This window comes from Scyliorhinus canicula, chromosome 16 (genome assembly GCF_902713615.1).
Source record: "Scyliorhinus canicula chromosome 16, sScyCan1.1, whole genome shotgun sequence".
Taxonomy (NCBI): Eukaryota; Metazoa; Chordata; class Chondrichthyes; order Carcharhiniformes; family Scyliorhinidae; genus Scyliorhinus; species Scyliorhinus canicula.
The window spans coordinates 60,980,982-61,002,627 of NC_052161.1; the positions used below are offsets into that span (position 1 = coordinate 60,980,982).

Consider the following 21,646-nt stretch of genomic DNA (forward strand, 5'->3'; position numbering starts at 1 on the left):
AAAAGCTAAAAATGGACTTTAACCTGCTATCCACCACGAAAGCAGTGCGCCAACTCCACCAGACATGGGGGACCTTCTATGAATACGGATGGGATGATACAAAATCCGAAGGGAATGTGGAGATGAAACAGTTCCTCAATGGACTGGACATGCCAGTCATGGGCGAGGACAGGTGGGAGGAACTGGAAGTACCAATAGGATTGGGAGAGACCATAGAGAGTATCAGCTTCATGCAGGCGGAGAAGGCACCGGGACCCAACGGGTACCAGCAGACTTCAATAAAAAATTTGCATCAGTCCTGGCCCCACACCCACGGGGCATGTTCGCAGACTTGTTAGCGAGGGGCACCCTGCCTCCGATATTAACACAAGGCACAATATCGCTAATACCGAAAAAAGACCCGACAGAACATAGATCGTACAGACCCATTTCACTGCTCAACGTAGACGCGAAGATACTCTCAAAAGCCCTGGCCAAGATACTGGAGAACTGCAACCAAAGGTGGACCAGATGGGCTTTGTCAAGGGTAGACAGCTAACTGCGAACACAGGCAGCTGCTAAATGTAATAATGATCCCATTCGGGTAGAGAACACCAGAGGTGATCGTCTCCCTGGATACAGAAAAGGCCTTCGACAGAGTCATGTGGAAGTACCTCTTTGAGGAACTGGAGCAGTTTGGGCTGGGGACAGGATTCACTACGTGGGTGAAACTCTTGTATAACACCCCCAAGGCGAGCGTTTGGACAACACCACCTTCCAGCTGCACAGAAGCACAAGGCAGGGATGCCCACTGTCTCCTGTTTGCCCTGGCAATCGAACTCTTGGCGATCACTCTGCGAGACGCGAAAAACTGGAAGGGCATCCAAAGAAGGGGCAGAGAGCAGAGTTTCACTCTATGCGAATGACCTGCTCCTTTACATCTCAGATGCACATAATGCCTGAAAGCAATAATGCAACTCCTGGAAGAGTTTGCAGCCTTCTCGGGCTACAAACTCAACCTGGGCAATAGTGAGACATTCCTGGTTAAACCGAGTGGGGGAGGGGCTGAGCTGGAGGGAATACCATTCAAACTGGCCCAAAGCAAATTCCACTACCTGGGGATCCAGATAGCCCACGACTGGACACAGATCCACAAGTGGAATCTGACACATCTGACGGAGGAAGTATAAAAGGACCTAGAGAGTTGGGATGCACTCCCACTTTCCCTGGCGGGACGGGTGCAGACGATAAAGATTAACAGACTGCCAAGGTCTCTCTTCCTGTTTAGATTAAATGAAAAATGAAAATCACTTATTGTCACGAATAGGCTTCAATGAAGTTACTGTGAAAAGCCCCTAGTCGCCACATTACGGCGCCTGTCCGGGGAGGCTGGTACGGGAATCGAACCGTGCTGCTGGCCTGCTTTAAAAGCCAGCGATTTAGCTGAGTGACCAATCTTCATTCTCAGGGCCTTTTTCCACAAGGTAGATAAAGTAATAATGGTGTTTGCGTGGGGGGGAAGAACAAGGTTTCCTAAGTTGTCACTGCAAAGGAGGAAAAATATGGGTGAATCTACCACACTACCACTGGGCAGTCACAGCTGAGAGGGAGAGGGGATGGATACGAGAACCCAACACGGAATGGGTGAGGCTGGAGGAGTCCTCCTGCGAGGGAACGACAATCCGAGCCCTCGGCACGATAGTGGCCCCCATCCTCCCACAATAAAGTACGCACCCTGCCCAGTGGTCGTAGCCACACTGAAGACATGGAACCAAATGAGGCAGCATTTCGTTCTAACCAAGATGCTCCCATGGCCCCATATGCGGCAACCATAAATTTCCACCAGCCATGCTCGACGTCACCTTTACAAAATGGAGACAGGACAGGGGGACACTAGCAGTCAGGGACCTTTACACAGGGGACAGACTCGCGACCTTGGGCGAACTGATGGATGACCTGGAACTACCGACAGGACAGGAACTCGGGCACCTTCAAGTTAAACACTTTCTCTGCAACAAGACGGCACGTTACCCCAGGCCCTGAGAGATACACAATTAGAGGAGCTAATAAACACGGACAATAAGGAGGGGGGGAACTATAGGAGCATAAACGGACAGTTACTAGATAGGGCAAGACTACCACTGGATGAAGCCAGACGAAAGTGAGAAGATGAACTGGGGACGGAAGTGGGTTGGGGACTCTGGAGTGAAGCACGAGTAGGGCCAAATCCACCTCCTCCTGCCCGAGGCTAAGCCTCATGCAGTTCAAAGTGGTGCACCGAGCCCACCTGAACGAGCAGGTTCTTCCCAGAGGTGGAAGATAAATGTGAATGGTGCCAGGGAGTCCGGTCAACCACACCCACATGTCCTGGGCCTGTTCCAGACTTGTCAGGTTCTGGACAGCCTTCTTCGAGGTGATGTCTAAGGTTGTAGGGGTGAGGGTGGAGCCGTGCCCGAGAGTGGCGGTCTTCGAGGTATCGGACCAGTCAGAACTACATATGGGGAAGAGGGTGGACGCCTTGGCTTTTGCTTCATTAATCGCACGCTGGAGAATCCTGCTCGGTTGGCGATCAGCAGCAGCACCCACAGCTACAGACTGGCTGGCAGTCCTGTCTGAATTTCTTCGTTTGGAGAAGATCAAATACACCATCCAAGGGTCGGATGAGGGCTTCCACAAAGCGTGGGAGCCATTCATCAGCCTGTTCCAAGACCTGTTCGAGGCCAATAGCGACTCGGGAGGGAGGCGGTGGGAGGTGGAAGGAGGGAGGAAAACAAATGAGGACACATACAGTGGAAAGAAGCAGAGGGGGAAAGAAGAGGAGGGAACCCATGGGAATCACTGAACAAAGCGAGGGGAGAAAAGGAAAGAAGGGGGGGCAAGGAGTGCCCCCCCCCCCCCTCCTTACTTCCCAGGGTATAAGCCAGCACCAAGAGTGAAAATTAAACTACCAACAGGGGGAAGAGAGGGGAGGAGGCAGATGGGGGGACCTGTAAAAATCTCTGTAAATAAGAACTTGCTATGTAAATACCAGGTTCACAATGGATTGAACTGTTACTCTGTAAAAACTGGAAAATACCAATAAAAATATTTCAAATATATATATATAATATATGTAGTTGATGCCCAAAAAAGACAAAGATCCGACTGAGTGTGTGTCCTACTGACCCATCTCCCTAGTCAATGTAGATGCAAAACTATGGAGAGCTGCATGCCAGAGATAGTCGCAGGAGACCAGATGGGCTTTTCAAGAGCAGGCAGCTAACAGCGAACATCAGGCATCTGCTGAACATGATAATGACGCCATCCAGGGAGAGAACATCAGAGGTGATCATTTCCATGGATGCGGAAAATGCCTTTGACAGAGTCAGGCGGAAGTACCTCATAGAGGTTCTGGAGTGGGTTGGGCTTGGACTAGGGTTCGCCGCCTGGATGAAACTCCTGTACAACGTTCCCATGGCAAGCATATGAACAAACACCACTAGCTCTAAATATTTCATGCTGCACAGAGGCACAAGGCCGAGATGCCCACTGTCCCTGCTGCTGTTCACCCTGGCAATCGAGCCACTGCCGATCGCCCTCAGAACAGCGAAAGGCCGGAGAGGTATCTAAAGGGGGGACAGTGAGCATCCATTCCATGTGAATGACCTGCTTGTCTATATCTAGGACACTCCAAGCCAGAATGGAAGGGATATTTGGAACCTTTACGGGATACAAACCCAACCTGAGCAAGAGTGAAGTCTTCCCGGTGAACCAGCTGGAGGGACGTCTGTTCAAACAAGCCCAAATTCCGCTACCTGGGGATCCAAAAAGGCCATGACTGAAAACGGATACTCAAATGGAACCCGATGAGTCTGGTGGAGGAAGTTAAAAAGGACCTGCAGAGGGCAGCACAGTGGTTAGGACTGCTGCCTACGGCGCTGAGGACCCAGGTTCGAATCCCAGCCCTGGGTCACTGTCCATGTGTAGTTTGCACATTCTCCCTGTGGCTGCGTGGGTTTCTCCCCCAGAACCCAAAGATGTGCAGATGGATTGGCCATGCTAAATAGCCCCTTAATTTGAAAAATGTAATTGGGTACTCTAAATTTTAAAAATAAGACCTGCAGAGGAAGGACCCACTCCCAGTTTTGCTGGCAGGCACGATGCAGACGATCAAAATGAATGTACTTCCGAGGTCCCTCCCGATCTACATCCCTCGGCCTTCATCAACACAGTAGACACATTAATCATGCAGTTTGTGTGGGGAGGGGTTGGAAAGAACCCGTGGACCCAAAAAAGTGTTCTACAAAGGAAAAGAAGTATGGGAGGCCTTCCCCTCCCAACCTACAGTTTTACGATAGGGCGGCCACAGCAGAAAGAGTGAGGGGATGGGGGTAGGAACTGGGAGTGGAATGAGTGAGGATGGAGGAGAGTTCCTGCATAGGGACTTCCCTTCAAGCCCTAGTCACGACTGCGCTCCCAACCCCCCCCCTGACCAAACACTCAAGAACCAGTGGTAGCAGCCACGCTCCAAACGTGCTATCAAATGAGTGAGAGAACACTTTAGCCTAACTGAAATGTCCAACATGGCCCCCGTCTGTAACAACCACAGGTTCACAGCCGCAACAATGGTAACAATGGCTGCCACTTTCAAATGGTTGAGACAGGACGAGTGGACACTGACGGTTACACAGTCAGCAGATTAGTGATGTTGGAAGAACCTACGGAGAGGTACCAAGTACCTAAAGGGAATGAAATGAGGTATATACAGGACAAGAACTTCCTCCATAGGGAAACGACGATCTACCCCTAGACACCAGGACACTTGTTAGCTGAGGGACTGTTGTAGGCGGGCAACTTAGGGAAGGGGAACTGCGGGGACCGGTATGGAAGAGATACACTTACCCCTGGAAGAGACAAGAGAAAAAGGGGAGGAAGAACTGGCCACAGAAATGGGGGGGGTCTCTGGATCGAAGTCCTGCACAGGGTGAACTCCACCTCCACAAGCTCAGGGCTAAGCCTAATGCAGCTAAAGGTGGTGTTCAGAGCACACCCAACCAGAACGCAAATGAGCAGGTTCTTCCAGGAGGTGGAGGACAAATTCATAAGGTGCCAGGGAGGCTCGGCCAACCACACCCACATGTTCTGCTCAAGCCCCAGACTTGTCCGGTTCTGGACGACCTTCTTTGAGGCAATATCCAAGATTATGTGGAGCCAAACCCCAAAGTGGAGGTCTCCAGGGTTTCAGGGCAGCCAGAAATCTTTATGGGGACGGGGTCTATACCATCAGGTTCCCCGTGGCCTCGGCTGAATATGATATCCCCCGATGAGGAAGTGGGGCTACACCCTGGGACAAGGGTATTCCAACCTGGGCGACCCTTTGGGGAGCAGTGAGTATGTTGAGTAAATTTATTAAATCCTTTTGTTCCTTATCTGTCATTGCTTCCTCGTGGTCACTCGTCCCTTGTTACACCTCCCTAAACCTTTCCCCATCTCTATCTCTCTTTCTTCATTTAAGCTCCACTTTACTACTTGCCACTGACCAAGTTTAACCTCTGTGCCCTAATATCACTTTACATGTCTTGGTAACTAATTTTGCTTCATAACACTCCTGCAAAGTGGCTTGGGCACTATGAATATGTTTTATACATGTAAACTGTGTTTTGTTGGTTAGGTTCCAAAGGGCAAGAATTGTTGACATATATCTGTGTCTATAATCATAAAATATAATTAATATTCATCTAATTTAATATCTACTTATTTTACCTGCCTCTATTGTGTCTTCCCTTAGCCCGCAGTCTCCCTTTGTAGGTTGTGTACAAGTTACTCTGTGGTGCCAAGACGAAATGTGTTCACCCAATGGTGACAGAACGTAAACATTACCGACTTATTAATTATTTGATAGTATAGTTTGTAGTCAGTTAAGGTAAAGGGTAAAAATGGCAGGAGATCCCAGACCCGTGTTATGCTCCTCGTGCTCAATGTGGGAGTTCAGGGACGCGGCCGATGTCCCTGACTCCTTCATGTGCGCGAAGTGTGTCCAGCTGCAGCGCCTGTTAGACCGTATGATGGCTCTGGAGCTGCGGGTGGACTCACTTTGGAGCATCCGCAATGCTGAGGAGGTCATGGATAGCACGTTCAGTGAGTTGGTCACACCGCAAATTAGGATTGGTGAGGGAGACAGGGAATGGGTGACCAAAAGGCAGAGAAAGAGCAGGAAGGCAGTGCAGGTGTCCCCTGCGGTCATCTCCCTCCAAAACAGGTATACCGTTTTGGATACTGTTGGGGGAGATGACTTACCAGGGGAAGGTAGTAGTAGCCAGGCTCATGGCACCGTGGCTGGCTCTGCTGCACAGAAGGGCGGGAAAAAGACTGGCAGGGTTATAGTCATAGGGGATTCAATTGTAAGGGGAATAGACAGGCGTTTCCGTGGTCGAAAACGAGACTCCCGAATGGTATGTTGCCTCCCGGGTGCTCGGGTCAGGGATGTCTCCGATCGGCTGCAGGACATACTAAAGGGGGAGGGTGAACAGCCAGTTGTCGTGGTGCATATAGGCACCAACGATATAGGTAAAAAAAAAAGGATGAGGTCCTACAATCAGAATTTAGGGAGATAGGAGATAAGTTTAAAAAGTAGGACCTCAAAGGTACTAACATCAGGATTGCTACCAGTGCCACGGGACAGTCAGAGTAGAAATTCAAGAATAGTCAGAATGAATACGTGGCTTGAGAGATGGTGCAGGAGGGAGGGGTTCAGATATTTGGGACATTGGGACCGGTTCTGGGGGCGGTGGGACCATTACAAACCGGATGGTCTACACCTGGGCAGGACTGGAACCAATGTCCTAGGGGGTGCTTTTGCTAACACTGTTGGGGAGGTTTTAAACAAATGTGGCAGGGGGATGGGAACCAGATTAGGAAGTTAGAGGTCAGTAAAGAGGCAGCAACTAAAGCCAGTAAGGTACGAGATAATAAACTCTGTGTGACTAAGGGAAAGAGTAGACAGGGAAGAGATGATGAACGCAAAGGGGCAGGTGGTCTGACGTGCATTTATTTTAATGCGAGAAGTGTAGCAGGTAAGGCAGATGAGCTTAGGGCTTGGATCAGTACCTGGGAATATGATGTTATTGGTATTACTGAGACTTGGTTGAGGGAAGGGCAAGACTGGCAACTGAATATCCCAGGGTATAGATGCTTCAGGAGGGATAGAGAGGGAGGTAGAAGAGGTGGAGGAGTTGCATTACTCGTCAGAGATGATATCACAGCTGTGATTAAGGAGGGCACGATGGAGGAAACGAGCACTGAGGCAATATGGGTCGAGCTAAGAAATAGGAAGGGTGCAGTAACATTGTTGGGACTTTACTACAGGCCTCCAAAAAGTGAGCATGAAGTAGAGGTACAAATATGTAGACATACTGTATTATAGAAAAATGTAGGAGCAATAGGGTGGTTGTGATGGGAGATTTTAACTTCCCCAACATTGAATGGGATTTGTGTAGTGTTGGAGGCGTAGATGGAGCAGAGTTTGTAAGGAGCATCCAGGAGATTTTTTTAGAGCAGTATGTAAATAGTCCAACTCGGGAAGGGGCCATACTGGACCTGGTATTGGGGAATGATCCCGGCCAGGTGGTTGATATTTCAGTCGGTGATTACTTTGGGAATAGCGATCACAATTCCGTAAGTTTTAGAATACTCATGGACAAGGACAAGAGTGGTCCGAAAGGAAGAGTGCTAAATTGGGGAAAGGCAGAGTATAACAAAATTTGGCAGGAGCTAGGGAATGTGGATTGGGAGCAGGTGTTTAAGGGTGAATCCACATTTGAAATGTGGGAGTCTTTTAAGGAGAGGTTGATTAGAGTGCAGGACAGACATGTTCCTGTGAAAATGAGAGATAGAAATGGCAAGATTAGGGAACCATGGATGACGGGTGAAATTGTGAGACTAGCTAAGATGAAAAAGGAAGCATATTTAAGATTGAGGCGACTCAAAACTGATGAAGCTTTGGAGAAATATCGGGAAAGTAGGACGAATCTCAAACGCGCAATAAAGAGGGCTAAAAGTGGTCATGAAATATAGAACATAGAACATAGAACAGTACAGCACAGAACAGGCCCTTCGGCCCTCGATGTTGTGCCGAGCAATGATCACCCTACTTAAACCCACGTAACCCGTATACCCGTAACCCAACAATCCCCCCATTAACCTTACACTACGGGCAATTTAGCATGGCCAATCCACCTAAATATCTTTGGCTAACAGGGTTAAGGAAAATCCCAAAGCCCTTTATTCGTATGTAAGGAGCAAGAGGGTAACTAGAGAAAGGATTGGCCCACTCAAAGACGAAAGAGGGAATTTATGTGTGGACTCAGAGGAAATGGGTGAGATTCTTAATGAGTACTTTGCATCGGTATTCACAAAGGAGATGGACAAGATGGATGTTAAGACTAGGGATGGATGTTTAAATACTCTAAGTCAAGTTGTCATACGGAAAGGGGAAATTTTGGGTATTCTAATAGACATTAAGGTGGACAAGTCCCCAGGACCGGATGGGATCTATCCCAGGTTACTGAGGGAAGCAAGGGTCAAAATAGCTGGGGCCTTAACAGATATCTTTGCAGCATCCTTGAGCACGGGTGATGTCTGGAGAATTGTTAATGTTGTCCCTTTATTTAAGAAGGGTAGCAAGGAAAATCCAGGGAATTATAGGTCTGTGAGCTTGACGTCAGTGGTAGGCAAACTGTTGGAGAAGATACTGAGGGATAGGATCTATTCACATCTGGAAGAAAATAGACTTATCAGTGAAAGGCAGCATGGTTTTGTGCAGGGAAGATCATGTCTTACAAACCTAATAGAATTCTTTGAGCAAGTGACAACGTTAATTGATGAGGGAAGGGCTGTAGATGTCATATACATGGACTTTAGTAAGGCGTTTGATAAGGTTTCCCATGGCAGGTTGATGGAAAAAGTGAAGTCGTATGGGGTTCAGGGTGTACTAGCTATATGGATAAAGAACTGGCTGTGCAACAGGAGATAGAGTAGTGGTGGAAGGGAGTGTCTCAAAATGGAGAAGGGTGACTAGTGGTGTTCCACAGGTATCCGTGCTCGGACCACTGTTGTTTGTGATCTACATAAATGACGTGGAGGAAGGTATAGGTGGTCTGATTAGCAAGTTTGCAGATGATACTAAGATTGGTGGAGTTGCAGATAGCGAGGAGGACTGTCAGAGAATACAACAAAATATAGATAGACTGGAGAGTTGGGCAGAGAAATGGCAGATGGAGTTCAATCCAGGCAAATGCGAGGTGATGCATTTTGGAAGATCAAATTCAAGAGCGGACTACATGGTCAGTGGAAGGGTCCTGGGGAAAATTGATGTACAGAGAGATCTGGGAGTTCAGGTCCATTGTACCCTGAAGGTGGCAATGCAGGTTGATAGAGTGGTCTAGAAGGCATACAGCATGCTTGCCTTCATCGGACGGGGTATTTAGTACAAGAATAGGCAGGTCATGTTACAGTTGTATAGGACTTTGGTAAGGCCACATTTGGAATACTGCGTGCAGTTCTGGTCGCCACATTACCAGAAGGATGTGGATGCTTTGGAGAGGGTGCAGAGGAAGTTCACCAGGATGTTACCTGGTATGGAGGGTGCTAGCTATGAAGAAAGGTTGAGTAGATTAGGATTGTTTTCGTTGGAAAGACGGAGGTTGAGGGGGGACCTGATTGAGGTATACAAAATTATGAGAGGTATGGACAGGGTGGATAGCAACAAGCTTTTTCCAACAGTGGGGGTGTCAGTTACAAAGGGTCACGATTTCAAGGCGAGAGGGGGAAAGTTTAAGGGAGATGTGCGTGGAAAGTTTTTTGCGCAGAGGGTGGTGGGTGCCTGGAACGCTTTACCAGCGGAGGTGGTAGAGGCGGGCACGATAGCATCATTTAAGAGGCATCTAGACAGGTATATGAATGGGCGGGAACAGAGGGAAGTAGACCTTGGAAAATAGGAGACAGGTTTAGATAAAGGATCTGGATCGGCGCAGGCTGGGAGGGCCGAAGGGCCTGTTCCTGTGCTGTAATTTTATTTGTTCTTTGTTCTTTGACTGTCAGGAATGATCCAGCAGATTTTATCCCCACCATGTTCTGTACTAACCAAACTGTCAGCATTCACACTGATCAACCACGCAAATCAAATCTTAGCCATGCTTTCATTTTATTGACATACAACTTCTGATTATATAAATTAAATCTCTGTTTAGAAAATCAATATCTGCTGCCATTGTGCTTTATTCTCTTTAGCCCATTTTAACCTATTCTTATATCCTTTAGTCTTCCCTCCCTCTCCACCTTTCCACACCAGCAACAACTCTTGGGAGAACAGAATAAATATTATTTGTTTAGTTCATCAGTGGGGTCAATATTCCTGAATGAAACACAGAGATTTAGAATAATTACAATGAGATAATTTCAAAATTATCTCCATAACATGCTCCATAAAAAAAAACTCAGCAGAATGTAAGTTAAGTAGGCACCAGAGACTGTCTAGGATTAGAGAGTGTTAATTCATCTTTCAGTTCAGTGTTCGTTGGGAAAGTCATTGTTGACCGAGATGGAAAGGCGTAATTCACAAAGAGCACTTAGATATTCTTCATTGTCAGGGTCCAACTCCAAGGCTTTTTCAAAGCTTTCAACAGCCTCGCGCTTCTTCCCATCCAGTTGGTGCATTAAGCCAAGAACACCATGGGCCTTGCTGTTTTTTGGATTCCTGCGAATTTGTCTTTCTGATATTGACTTCAAGTTCTCACAGCACCTTTTTCCTTCTGTTGAGTTAGAATCGACTTTCATTCCTTCCAGAAAATGGGTGATGGCGTTTGATTCCGAATTTTTCTGATGCAGTTCAAATAATCCAGCATCCAAACATATTGCCTGCTTATTTTCAGGACGTATATCTTCCAATCTCAGGAGATTATTGTAAATCTCCTCGACATTTTGATATTCTTCATTTAATGAACAGATTCTGGCAAAATGCAGCTGTGCCCTAATAAATGTTAATGGGCGAGGTTCAAAAGCCTTTTTAAAATGATACTTACACAGTTCAATCAGTTCAGCTCTCTGTTGAAAAGCAGGTTCATCAGGTCTTTTGCTACATGAATTTTTATTCAAGAATAATAATTTATTTCTGTAACACACGCCTATTTGATGGTGCAGGAAGGTAGAGTGTGGGGTCATTTCCAATCCTTTCTTCAACAGCTCCACAGCTTTTTCCACATCTCCTTTTAATCTGTAAAATTTTGCTGCATAGCGCAGCACATGTGGGAGATCAGGGGACTTCTGCAACGCTTTTTCAACTAATTCTATCGCTTCCTCACTTTGTTTGGAGTGTTGTAATTTTAGAGCTAACAGCACCATGGCTTCACCATGATTTGGATCAAACTCCAGCACACGTCTAAACTGCTTCATTGACTCAGTGGGTCCACGACTCTCTGTGGTTCCAGAAATATGTTCCAGACGAGAAAGAACAATCGCATATCCAACATTCCATTCAATATTATCTGGAACTTTCTCCACAGCCTTTTTGAAACATTCCTTTGCTTCTTCATAATATTGAGAACAAGACTTTAACAGTGACCAACCCTTCTCCCCGTATACTTCAGGTATCATTGCTGTGTACCGAGAGGCTTCGGGAAATTGTTTACAGATCCTCTCCAGTTTGTCGAGGTAGGACTGAGCCTCTGTCAGTTGTCCCATGTGATAATATATCCAGGCATAGTTTCCATAGGTGATGACGATTCTTTTATCAAATTCATCTTCATGATTTTCCCTCAGGAACTTTTCAGCTTCCTTTAAGTTTTGAATCGCCTCCTCACAGTTTCCTTGCAGACAGTTTACAAAAGCGAGTTGGTTGTAAAACCTGGGTTGAAATTTCACATTTGTCTGAACTGAATCTTCTAATCTTTGCTTCATGTCATCCAAGTCAATGTTTCCTTTCTGTGGCCCCCATGTGAAGTGACATTGAAGCTGTTCAAGCTTCACTTTCAACAAATCCTTCTCTTGGTCACTGGAAGAGAAAAAAGCCCATCAAAATTCAGCTCAGACTAACTGAATTATTTTCCAGCCCCTCCATCTAGTTTTATCATATAGCGCTGGTCCTGACTCAGTACTCAATGGCCCTGAAACCTCTGGTAACACATTGATTATGTCAGCAAAATAAAGGGATTTACTTCATAACCTTTGTCTGTGCTTACACTTTTCTCATTTCTGTTAGTTGATATACTATCTGGAGGACATTTAAGTTCCTCACAAAATGAACAGTGAATCTCAACCACCTCCATGCTCAATGGGATGAAGAGGAGCTCTGGTTGAAGTACTCAATCGCCTATTGGTTTTGCCCAGTACATCACCTTCTCATTCTGCTCTGTAGGCCCCTCCTCACCGAGACTGCCTGTAGTCCCAGCATTGGCTCCACTCAAACCTGACACTGCTGAGTCTACAGAGCTGCTGGCCTGTCAATGGACTGGCTGCTCTCTCAGGTGGGACCTCCTTCCGAGTGAAGTGTGAAGTCGCAAGATAATTAATGCTGCTACCAGTGTTAAATTGATTCAGTGTTAGCTCCTCTTGAACCTTTAGCTGGGGTGTGGGGTTAGGATATGACGACTGTACCCTGTAAAATCCAGGCCGATGAAATGAAAAAATGAAATGAAAATCGCTTATTGTCACAAGTAGGCTTCAAATGAAGTTACTGTGAAAAGCCCCTAGTCGCCACATTCTGGCGCCTGTTCGGGGAGGCTGGTACGGGAATTGAACCGTGCTGCTGGGCTGCCTGGTCTGTTTTAAAAGCCAGCTATTTGGCCCTGTGCAAAACCAGCCCCGGATGTTGAATTCTCATCCGGCTGAAAATCTCCCTTCATTACATTGCTCAGGTGTTAAATCAAGCCAGCATCGGGCTTTTGTAGTGGTTCAGTTGGGTGTTAAAGATTCTGCAGCACTATTAGAGGCAGAACAAAAAGTTGTACTTCCCACATTCTTACCACAAGCAACACCACCAGAAACAGATGGCTGGTTGCACGTCGAATTGCTATTTTTGGAAACACGTCCCTGACATCTGATTGTATTCCCTGGATTACACGCTCCTGACATATGACCATATCCCTTGGATTAGAGCGCCCCTGACATGTGAATGTATCACCTGGCTGGGATTTTACACTCTTTCGCCGAATGTGCTCGGGGACAGGAGCAGAAATCTCCCGAGGTCACGTCACACTGACATAAAATCATGAATAAACTGCCACAGTGCCAGGGGACGGTGTGCAATGCCTGGGCAATCACGGGAGGAAATGTAGGGCAGGGGTCAGTGCCCAGGCAGTCGCAGGATACAATGCCGTGTGGGGGTTGCGTGATGGGAGCGTGGGTAGGGGTGCGGTGGGATGTTCCAAGTAAATTTCTGGCAGCCTTTACAAATGGCGCCCCAATCTTCAAAAAAAGAAGTTGCAAGAACGGCATGCGGCACAATGGCTAGCACTGTTGCCTATGGCGCTGAGGACCCGAGTTCGATCCCGTCTCTGGGTCACTATCCATGTGGTGTTTGCACATTCTCCCCGTGTCTGCGTGGGTTTCACCCCCACAACCCAAAGATGTGCAAGGTTAGGTGGATTGGCCACGCTAAATTGCCCCTTAATTGAGAAAAAAAATAATTGGGTACTCCAAATTTATATAAAAAAAGAAGTTGATGGCAGGGTGGCTTAATCAGAGTCGGCCACCCAGTGTGATGTAGAGAGACCCACCCCTTACCTTTTTTGTAACCTCCAATGTACTGCATTCATTGTATTCCATATATTTTTGATACGTATCATTTTCTATCTTGACATGATTTTAAAATTTATTATCACATAATCGTTACAGTGCAGAAGGAGCCCATGCCGTCTATCGTCTCTTCAAATGAGCAAACAAGTATTAAACAAACAACTATACAGTAACTAAAACAAATAGCAAATAGACAATAACTAAACTGGTCAAGGCAGGGATAGGAAGTTGGCACAAATGAACTTAAAACCTGTTTTACAAAACTGTTGGGTACAGGATGCATTCTGCCCTTAATGCAATTAACAAAATGTGAAATTGCCAACAGAAATTACTGGCACATTATTTATTTATCCAGCTGTGGTCATTAGATAAGGAAATCACTTGGCTGTCAGTAGGATGTTTAGAACTGTTACCCTGGAAACAAGTGAAACATGTGAGGTAACAGGCAGACCACGGCAGCAATGAGAGATAATGGGCCAAAGTTGCTGACTTGAGCTTGGAACAAAACAGCAGCATTTCAGAGTTGTCGGTCAATGATTTGTCAGCCAAAGGGGTATGATATTTTGTGGAGCAGTCAAAGTCTGCCCGACTAGAGCCCTCAGACTGACCATATAAAGTGGGAGTTAAGAGGTGGCCGACTTGAATCTCCTTCCTGTGTCTGAGGAGGCTTTGGGGTAACAAACTGGTGAACACCACACTTCTTCTGAGACACACCAGATGGAGGACGGGACGTCCCAGGGATCGGGCACTCAACCTGGAGGCCAGGGCTCTGATAATCCCCAAGATGACATGCCTCTGGACCCAGTTGTTCCTCAGTTGCTGGAGCTCCAAGGGCAGAGTCAGGAGTAGCAGGAAGGAATGTGCACATCACTCTTCAGATTGCAAGGCTGACTGGAGGAGTCCCATCACATTTTGTTGAAGGAGATTGTGCCAGCATTCTGAGGTAACCAAATCAACACTGTAATGTTGCAGACGCAGTGGAGACCTTGGTGTAGAAAATGCACTACATGCCACGGGATGTTCATTCAATGGCTTGTGGCATGCACTCCATGGTTCAGGGAATCAACTCCGTGGTGCGGACACTTGTGAGCATCCACGTGTTCCAGCTCCAGAGGATGTCAGAGATTCTCGAGCTCACAATAGTTGCCCCTCTATCCCACGAAGGAAGCCAGGGTCCCTCTCGCACCCATCATCGTTGTGGAAGTCCTGACACTATGATTCTCTGGGAATTGCACAGAAAGTTTGAACTTGTGATGGACAATTCCCTGACTCCACTGCAAACCCCTGAAAAAGCCTCCAAATCGGAGTTTGTGTCAGAGACTTTGAGAGTTTTGATTTACTCATTTGAATAGTCACCCAGGAAATGTTAGCAGAACACGTCTGTGGGTGGATTTCCTGTGCTCCCCACTGCCTGGTTCTCCACCAGTAGCGGTAGGCGGCCAGCCGTTCGCCAGCGGCAGGATCTTCTGTCAATAGAATTTCCCATCGAATCAACCCACGCCCCCCATCAAACCTCCCTCCCCCCGCTGCCGCCGCCTGGAAACCTGGGGCGGAGGTTCGTCGTCAATGATACCAGAAGATCCCAAAATCTGGAAAATTCCGCCCGTATTTAGCTCCTGGGAAACAAATCAGATGACATGTCCCTCAACCCCCCCCCCCCCCCCCGCGCCCCCGCACCGGCACAACCTCATTTGAACCCACAACCTAACTACCCCCTCGACCTCCTCAACCCCTCAGCTCCCCACTCTAGCCAGCCCCTGACCGCTCACCTCTGACCTCAGGCACCCCTTTAACAAGATCTGACTAGCCACCTGATCTGATGCCTCCCTGATCCATTTACCCCTGGCTCACCTATCCACTTACCCACCCACAAACGTATTCAGCTGCCATCCTGACTACATACCTCAGCCACTTAACGGCTTACATATGTACATACTCACCCATTCACTCCATATTCATTCATTTATACACTGGGAAATGCTTGGGAAAGTTTAAACGCTATCAGAATACAGCAACTAGTGATATAAAGTGAGGGTGCGGTTTTTGTGTAGATTCTTTTTGCTGCTCCCTGTGAGGGGTCTTGCGCAGAGGGAATTCTGCAGGACCCTCTATCAGCAGTCAGAGCTTTTATAACCTTTACAGGTAGGTGAGTAGTTTTCTGCCTGATCAGAAATTTTGGACCCATGTCCCCCTGTACTAGACTCAGCAATCAGAGAAAGCCCAGACTCAGAGGTAAGTGTTTTACCCAGAGTCCAGAGTTTTTCCAGGGCTAGGCTGGCAGACCCCGATGAGTGGCATGAGAGAGGTCGGGAGCCTAGGCCAGGGGAAAGGTAAAGTGGGAAGTATGACCATGGGCGAGGGGAGAACTCTGATGGGCTCAGGCAACCCGGAACAGAGGCTCCCTCCACCACCCTCCATTTCCAGGTAAAGCTGTGGGGATATCCGAATACTGTGGACTTCCCCCTGCTGCAGGCTGCAAGTAAAACACTGGGGGGGGCTGGATGAGGTCAGTTAAGGACCTTACTACGCCCAATGCCAGACAGCACAGGCAAACCTCCCACCAACCCCTGTAAAGTTTTAAACAGGTCAGGGGCAGGTGGGTGGGTGGCAGGATGGCCACCCGCAGGATTTTATGAACTTGCCACCTTTACCCATTTAAAGGGAGCTAAAAATCCAGCCCTAAGGTCTTAAATCCTGTTCTCCTCCTTAATCCATTCTGTCTTCAATGCCTACTTACCCTCATCATATCAGACGGTATCATTGTAATAATTTCATCCTTAATCGACGAGGCTATTCCTCCTCCTACCTTTCATCATATCTTTCCTGAAGGCCCGGTATCCTGGTATATTCAGTTCCCAATCCAGACCACCTTACAGCCATGCTGGGTATCATGTCAGACCCTCCAAGGTGGATTTTCAATTGCAATTCATTCAATGTGTTCCTCATATTTGGTGCGTTTATAGAATGAACGAGACACACACTGTAACCTGAGCTTCTGCTCTATGTTTTACAAACATATTTCCTATTGCTTTCTGCACCTGAGACCTACTCCCTCATTACTCATTCAAAATTCTGGTGACATCCTATTTCTCATTTCCACTATTACCCTAGTCTCAAGCTGGTTACGGTGGAGTCCTGAGAGTACAATACCTTCTTTTCCCAGCACGGATGCCAGTTTACCATGGAATTGCATCCCTCTTCCCACATCACCCCATCAGCCACATGTTCACCTCCCAATATCTACACCAATTTACACATGGCCTGGTTAATAAGCTGGAGAATTAGTGTGTCAGCAATCTTTGATCGCATATTTCCTTGCTCCTAACTATTCACTTGCTTTAAACATCTGAATGTTGTTTCACAGATTACTGAACAAACAGTCCAACTCAAACAAAGGCCAATTGTTATCATTCAAACCTGGCTCCAGTTCAATATAAAATTGCTGGCTCTTTTCCCAGATTGAACAATCTTTCCTTTTCTTTTCTTTCTCCCCAGGTTTTCTACTTTAATCCACGAGTTCACTTCACATAAAACACAGGTTGGTATCGGGTGGAAATTCTACAGCATACCGAGGCGCTTTTCATAACTGACCCAATTTTACAACCATATACAATGCTGGTGTCAACAACGACAATGGAGACCGATGCCTTTGTCCTCTTAGACGGACCTCTTGTTGAAGACCAAGTTGTGCAATGTTTGCTAAACTGTGCTGGCACAGCTGACTGTGTGCTGCATCTCATGCTGGATGGTAACCGTTTGAGAAAGGTAGCTGCCCAGATCTTGGAAGTGTTCAAAAATTTCTAAGGTCTCCCATCAACGCTGATAGCTGGAGTAGGAAGTACTTGTTCCAGGGAGGGATACTGGTGGCTAATCGTGATCTTGCTGATGTTGCATGGAAGGCCCATCTTTTTCTATGCAGAGTTGAAGACATGGGCCAGGATTGCCCCTTACCTGGCGGGGCGGGGGGTCCCGGCGTGTCGGAGTGGCATGAACCACTCCGGCGTCAGGCCGCCCCAAAGGTGCAGAAGTCTCTGCACCTTTAGGGGCCAAGCCCTCACATTGAGGGGCGAGGCCCGCGCCGGAGTAGTTTCAACTCCGCCGGCTGGCGTGAACGGCCTTTGGTGCCACGGCAGCCGGGGATGAAAGGACCATGGGGGTGCCCCCACGGTGGCCTGGCCCACAATCGGGGCCCACCGATTGGCGGGCGGGCCTATGCCGTGGGGGCACTCTTTTTCTTCCGCCTTCGCCATGGTCTTCACCATGTGGAGGCGGAAGAGATCCCCTCCCCTGCGCATGCGATGGTATGATGTCAGCAGCCGCTGATGCTCCGGAGCATGCGCGGACCTACGCCGGCCGGCGAAGTCATTTCGGCCCCGGCTGGCATGGCGCCAAAGGCCATTCACGCCAGCCGGTGGAGTGGGAACCACTCCGGCGCGGGCCTAGCCCCTCAATGTGAGGGCTTGGCCCCTAAAGGTGCGGAAACGCCACTCCAACACGCCGGGACCCCCGTCCCACCGGGTAGCGGAGAATCCCAGCCATGGTCTGAATGCTGCTTGCAATATGGGCCACAACTATGCACTTGTTTCAATTTTGTATTGTGGATATGCTGGTAGGTCAGCTTACTCAGGCTGAAAAAATCTTCCTGTCAGGTAGAAGCTCAATAATGAACCCTTGGAATTTCATCATAAATGTGTTCCATGACCAGGCAGAAGTAGATAGTGATGGAGGTTGCTGCAATCACATAGCATTGCTGACATTCCAGATGTGAAAGGTCTCTGCCTCTAATCATTACAAAGGACAGATGTTGTCTTACCATCATGCAAGATTGGCAGGAGTTTTACAAATTTTGCTGGACATCCAAGTTTCTGGAAAACTTAACAAAGGGCTTCACGGTTAATTTGTCAAATGCCTTTGGCAGATCAAGAAAGGTCATGTAGATTTTGTTGTGTTCTTATAACGATATGTCAAGATTATTTGTTGTATAAGACACAAGGCACCGATCACTCATAAAGGACTGAGTAAACACATTCTGGGATCATTTATTAAAACTAGGCACATCAAACAGTCTTAAATTGTTCCATAGCTTGCAGCACTATAAGCTGTCTTTCGTAAAAGTGAAACTAAAACTGGAACATACTATACATACATTATTGCCTTTTTAGTAATGTATATAGTCACATCTTAAAGGCAACGCTCAACAGAGCTCTTTGCATTTTTCCAGAAACCGTTCATGAATTTGTCAAGTGACAAAGGTCATATTGATAGTTCCCCAGTTGGTCAGGGACCATATTGGATGTCTGGAAGAAGACCTCTGGTGATGGGTATGATGCAGTTCAGGGAGACTCATGGACTCATGTGAGAATCTTCCCCAGAGAATCAGAGGGGACTAGTATCTACAAATGCTTAATTATACGATAAAAAGAGGATTTTAGTATAGGAATAGGGATGTCTTGCTGCAGTTATACAAGGCCTTGGTGAGGCCACACCTTGAGTATTGTGTGCATTTTTGGTCTCCTAGTTTGAGGAAGGACATTCTTGGTATTGAGGGTGTTCAGCGAAGGTTCACCAGACTAATTCCCGGGATGGCAGGACTGACAGATGAAGAAAGACCGGATCGGCTGGGCTTGTACTCACTGGAGTTTAGAAGAATGAGAAGGGATCGCATAGAAACATAAAAAATCCTGATGGGACTGGACAGGTGAGGTGTGGGAAGAATGATCCCGATGTTGGCGATGTCCAGAACTAGGGGGTCACAGCCTAAGAATAAGGCATAAGCCATTCGGGACTGAGATGAGGAAGAACCTCCTCTCACAGAGAGTTGTTAACTTGTAGAATTCTCTACCACAGAAAGCTATTGGGGCCAGTTTGTTGGATATATTCAAGAGGAAGCTGGATGTGTCCCTTGTGGCTAAAGGAATCAAGGGGTATGGAGAGAAAGCGGGAGTGGGATACTGAATTTGGATGATCAGCCATGATCATAGTGAACCGTGGTGCAGGTTTAAAAGGCCAAATGGCCGACTCCTGCAGCTATTTTCTGTCTTTCTAAATTTTAGACAGAAAGTGATCTGGCGATTTTCTATCCTGGAATTATTATAACATGGAAGGGGGTCTGTGACCAAAAAGAACTTCATGTGATGGTATTTTTATGAAAGGAAATATATGGGCCAGGCATGCACCTGGTGAGCAGTACTCCCTGGGGAACTCGGGACTGAATGCAGCTTTCAGGGCGGAGAGGATCTTGCCAGGCTAGTGCCAGAATAATGCCTGGACGTGCCGGAGTAGTGCCAGGTCTAGTGCCAGATAGTACTTGATGCTAGCTTGATGCCAGCTTGATACCAGGGGATGCATCTTGGTGAAAACTGTTTTCTAGTTTTCTCGCTGTGTGCTGGGGCGGCCTTTATAAAATGGCGCCCAGTCTTCGAGTCACTAACATGATGGCATGGGGGCCGAATCAGAGGCCGCCCGCCAGCGATATATTGTGGAACGCATGAATGCAGTTTTTTTTCTAAGCCCTGGATTATATGGTGGAAAAAACCGCCATTGTTGTTGATGGCCTCAATGCTGTTTTTCCTGCCTAACATTAGCCTTTCCTGAAACATTTTGCTTTGCACTTGTGGTGATCCAGTGAGTAATTGTGTGTGTGCTTGGATTAGGGGATGTACAGCAGTACCTGTACTACAGGTTCGCCGGTAGCCCCTGCCGCTAGCTCCGCCCACAAGGAGCCGTATAAATATGGATGAGTTCTCCTGAACAGCCATTCTATCAGCTGCAGTCGGAGGATAAACATCTAACTGTAATATAGCCTCTCTTGTACCCATTTGTGTCTTTAGTACAATTCATAGCACATCAGCACTCTTCTGGGAAAATGAAAGAAAACAAAATTTTAGACCATTATATTTATACTATTGGAGAAAAAGTTGTTGATCGGTTCCCAAGTCAATTCTGCTTGGCTGAGGGGTTTCCATAGAGGTAGCAACATCTCCCCAAGCTTCCAATGGTGAAATAAAAAGATGCACTGCTCAAATATGTGGAGGATACATTGTTGCAATCTTTTGAAATTTGGCATTTTTGCTTTTGTCCTGATGAGTGCAAAACAAAAAGCTTCAGCAGCATGTCTCTTTATTCTGCAACATTCAAGTTCTTTACTACCAAGCAACTGTTTGTAAAGAGATTTGCTATTGTTATTATTTTAATTCACCAACAGCACTTAGGTATTCTTAATTGGCAGGATCAAACTCCAAAGCCTTTTCAAAATATTCAATAGCTTTACCCTTCTCCCCATCCAACTGGTGCAAGAACCCAAGAACACCAAGGGCCTTGCTGTCTCTTGGATTCCTGTGAAGTCGTCTTTCTGCTATCCACTCCTGCTATTCACGTTCTGCCTCACACATGTCTGTGTTCCAGTAATGTTCTCCTGTCATCACTCCAACTGTGGTCAGATGCTAGAATTGTAATGTATACAAACAGGCACTAATGTTCATATACAGTTCGGTTATTATATTATGTGCACAGATGATAGTTCATATATCATCACATCCTCCTCTGTTTCAAGATGATTGTTAAATCTCCGACATGCGCAAATAAACTATAAACAGATACATGAATTTTAAATGGATCAAATTGTATGGATGTAAATTTTAAATGTTCATCATTTTAAAAAGTCTATATCAGGCTTTTGCTGCCAGCCCAACTTCCCGATTAAGATTTGAAGGAAGTGGTTCCGTTTTACTTTGCTCATCTGATTTAGAACATAGAACATACAGTGCAGAAGGAGGCCATTTGGCCCATTGAGTCTGCACCAACCCACTTAAGCCCTCACTTCCACCCTACCCCCGTAACCCCTCCTAACCGTTTTGGACACTAAGGGAAATTTATCATGGACAATCCTCCATGTCTTTGG

At 46.9% G+C, this 21,646-nt stretch overlaps 1 protein-coding gene across 2 annotated transcripts; it reads right to left on the bottom strand.

The window, feature by feature from the left end:
- Positions 1-10,236: 10,236 nt before the first annotated feature.
- LOC119950576 (interferon-induced protein with tetratricopeptide repeats 5-like) lies at positions 10,237-16,677 on the bottom strand. 2 transcript variants are annotated; one of them, XM_038773117.1, is made up of 2 exons: positions 16,553-16,677; positions 10,237-12,004 (listed from the first exon to the last, which is right to left on the bottom strand). In XM_038773117.1, exons 1-2 carry the CDS (start codon positions 16,636-16,638, stop codon positions 10,522-10,524), a joined length of 1,569 nt encoding a protein of 522 aa, XP_038629045.1. In that variant the 5' UTR covers positions 16,639-16,677; the 3' UTR covers positions 10,237-10,521. The 2 variants fall into 2 exon arrangements, with proteins under 2 accessions (XP_038629045.1, XP_038629046.1); XM_038773118.1 differs by lacking the exon at positions 16,553-16,677 and adding an exon at positions 13,735-13,869.
- Positions 16,678-21,646: the final 4,969 nt, after the last annotated feature.

What these genes read in the sequence shown, in the direction of transcription:
- LOC119950576 (XM_038773117.1), bottom strand. Translation starts at nt 16,638, where the DNA reads ATGATACCCAGCATGGCTGTAAGGTGGTCTGGATTGGGAACTGAATAT. An exon ending in CAGGAAAGATATGATGAAAG is followed by an intron (nt 12,005 to 16,552) that starts GTAGGAGGAGGA and finishes TTTCTCTTCCAG; the next exon opens with TGACCAAGAGAAGGATTTGT.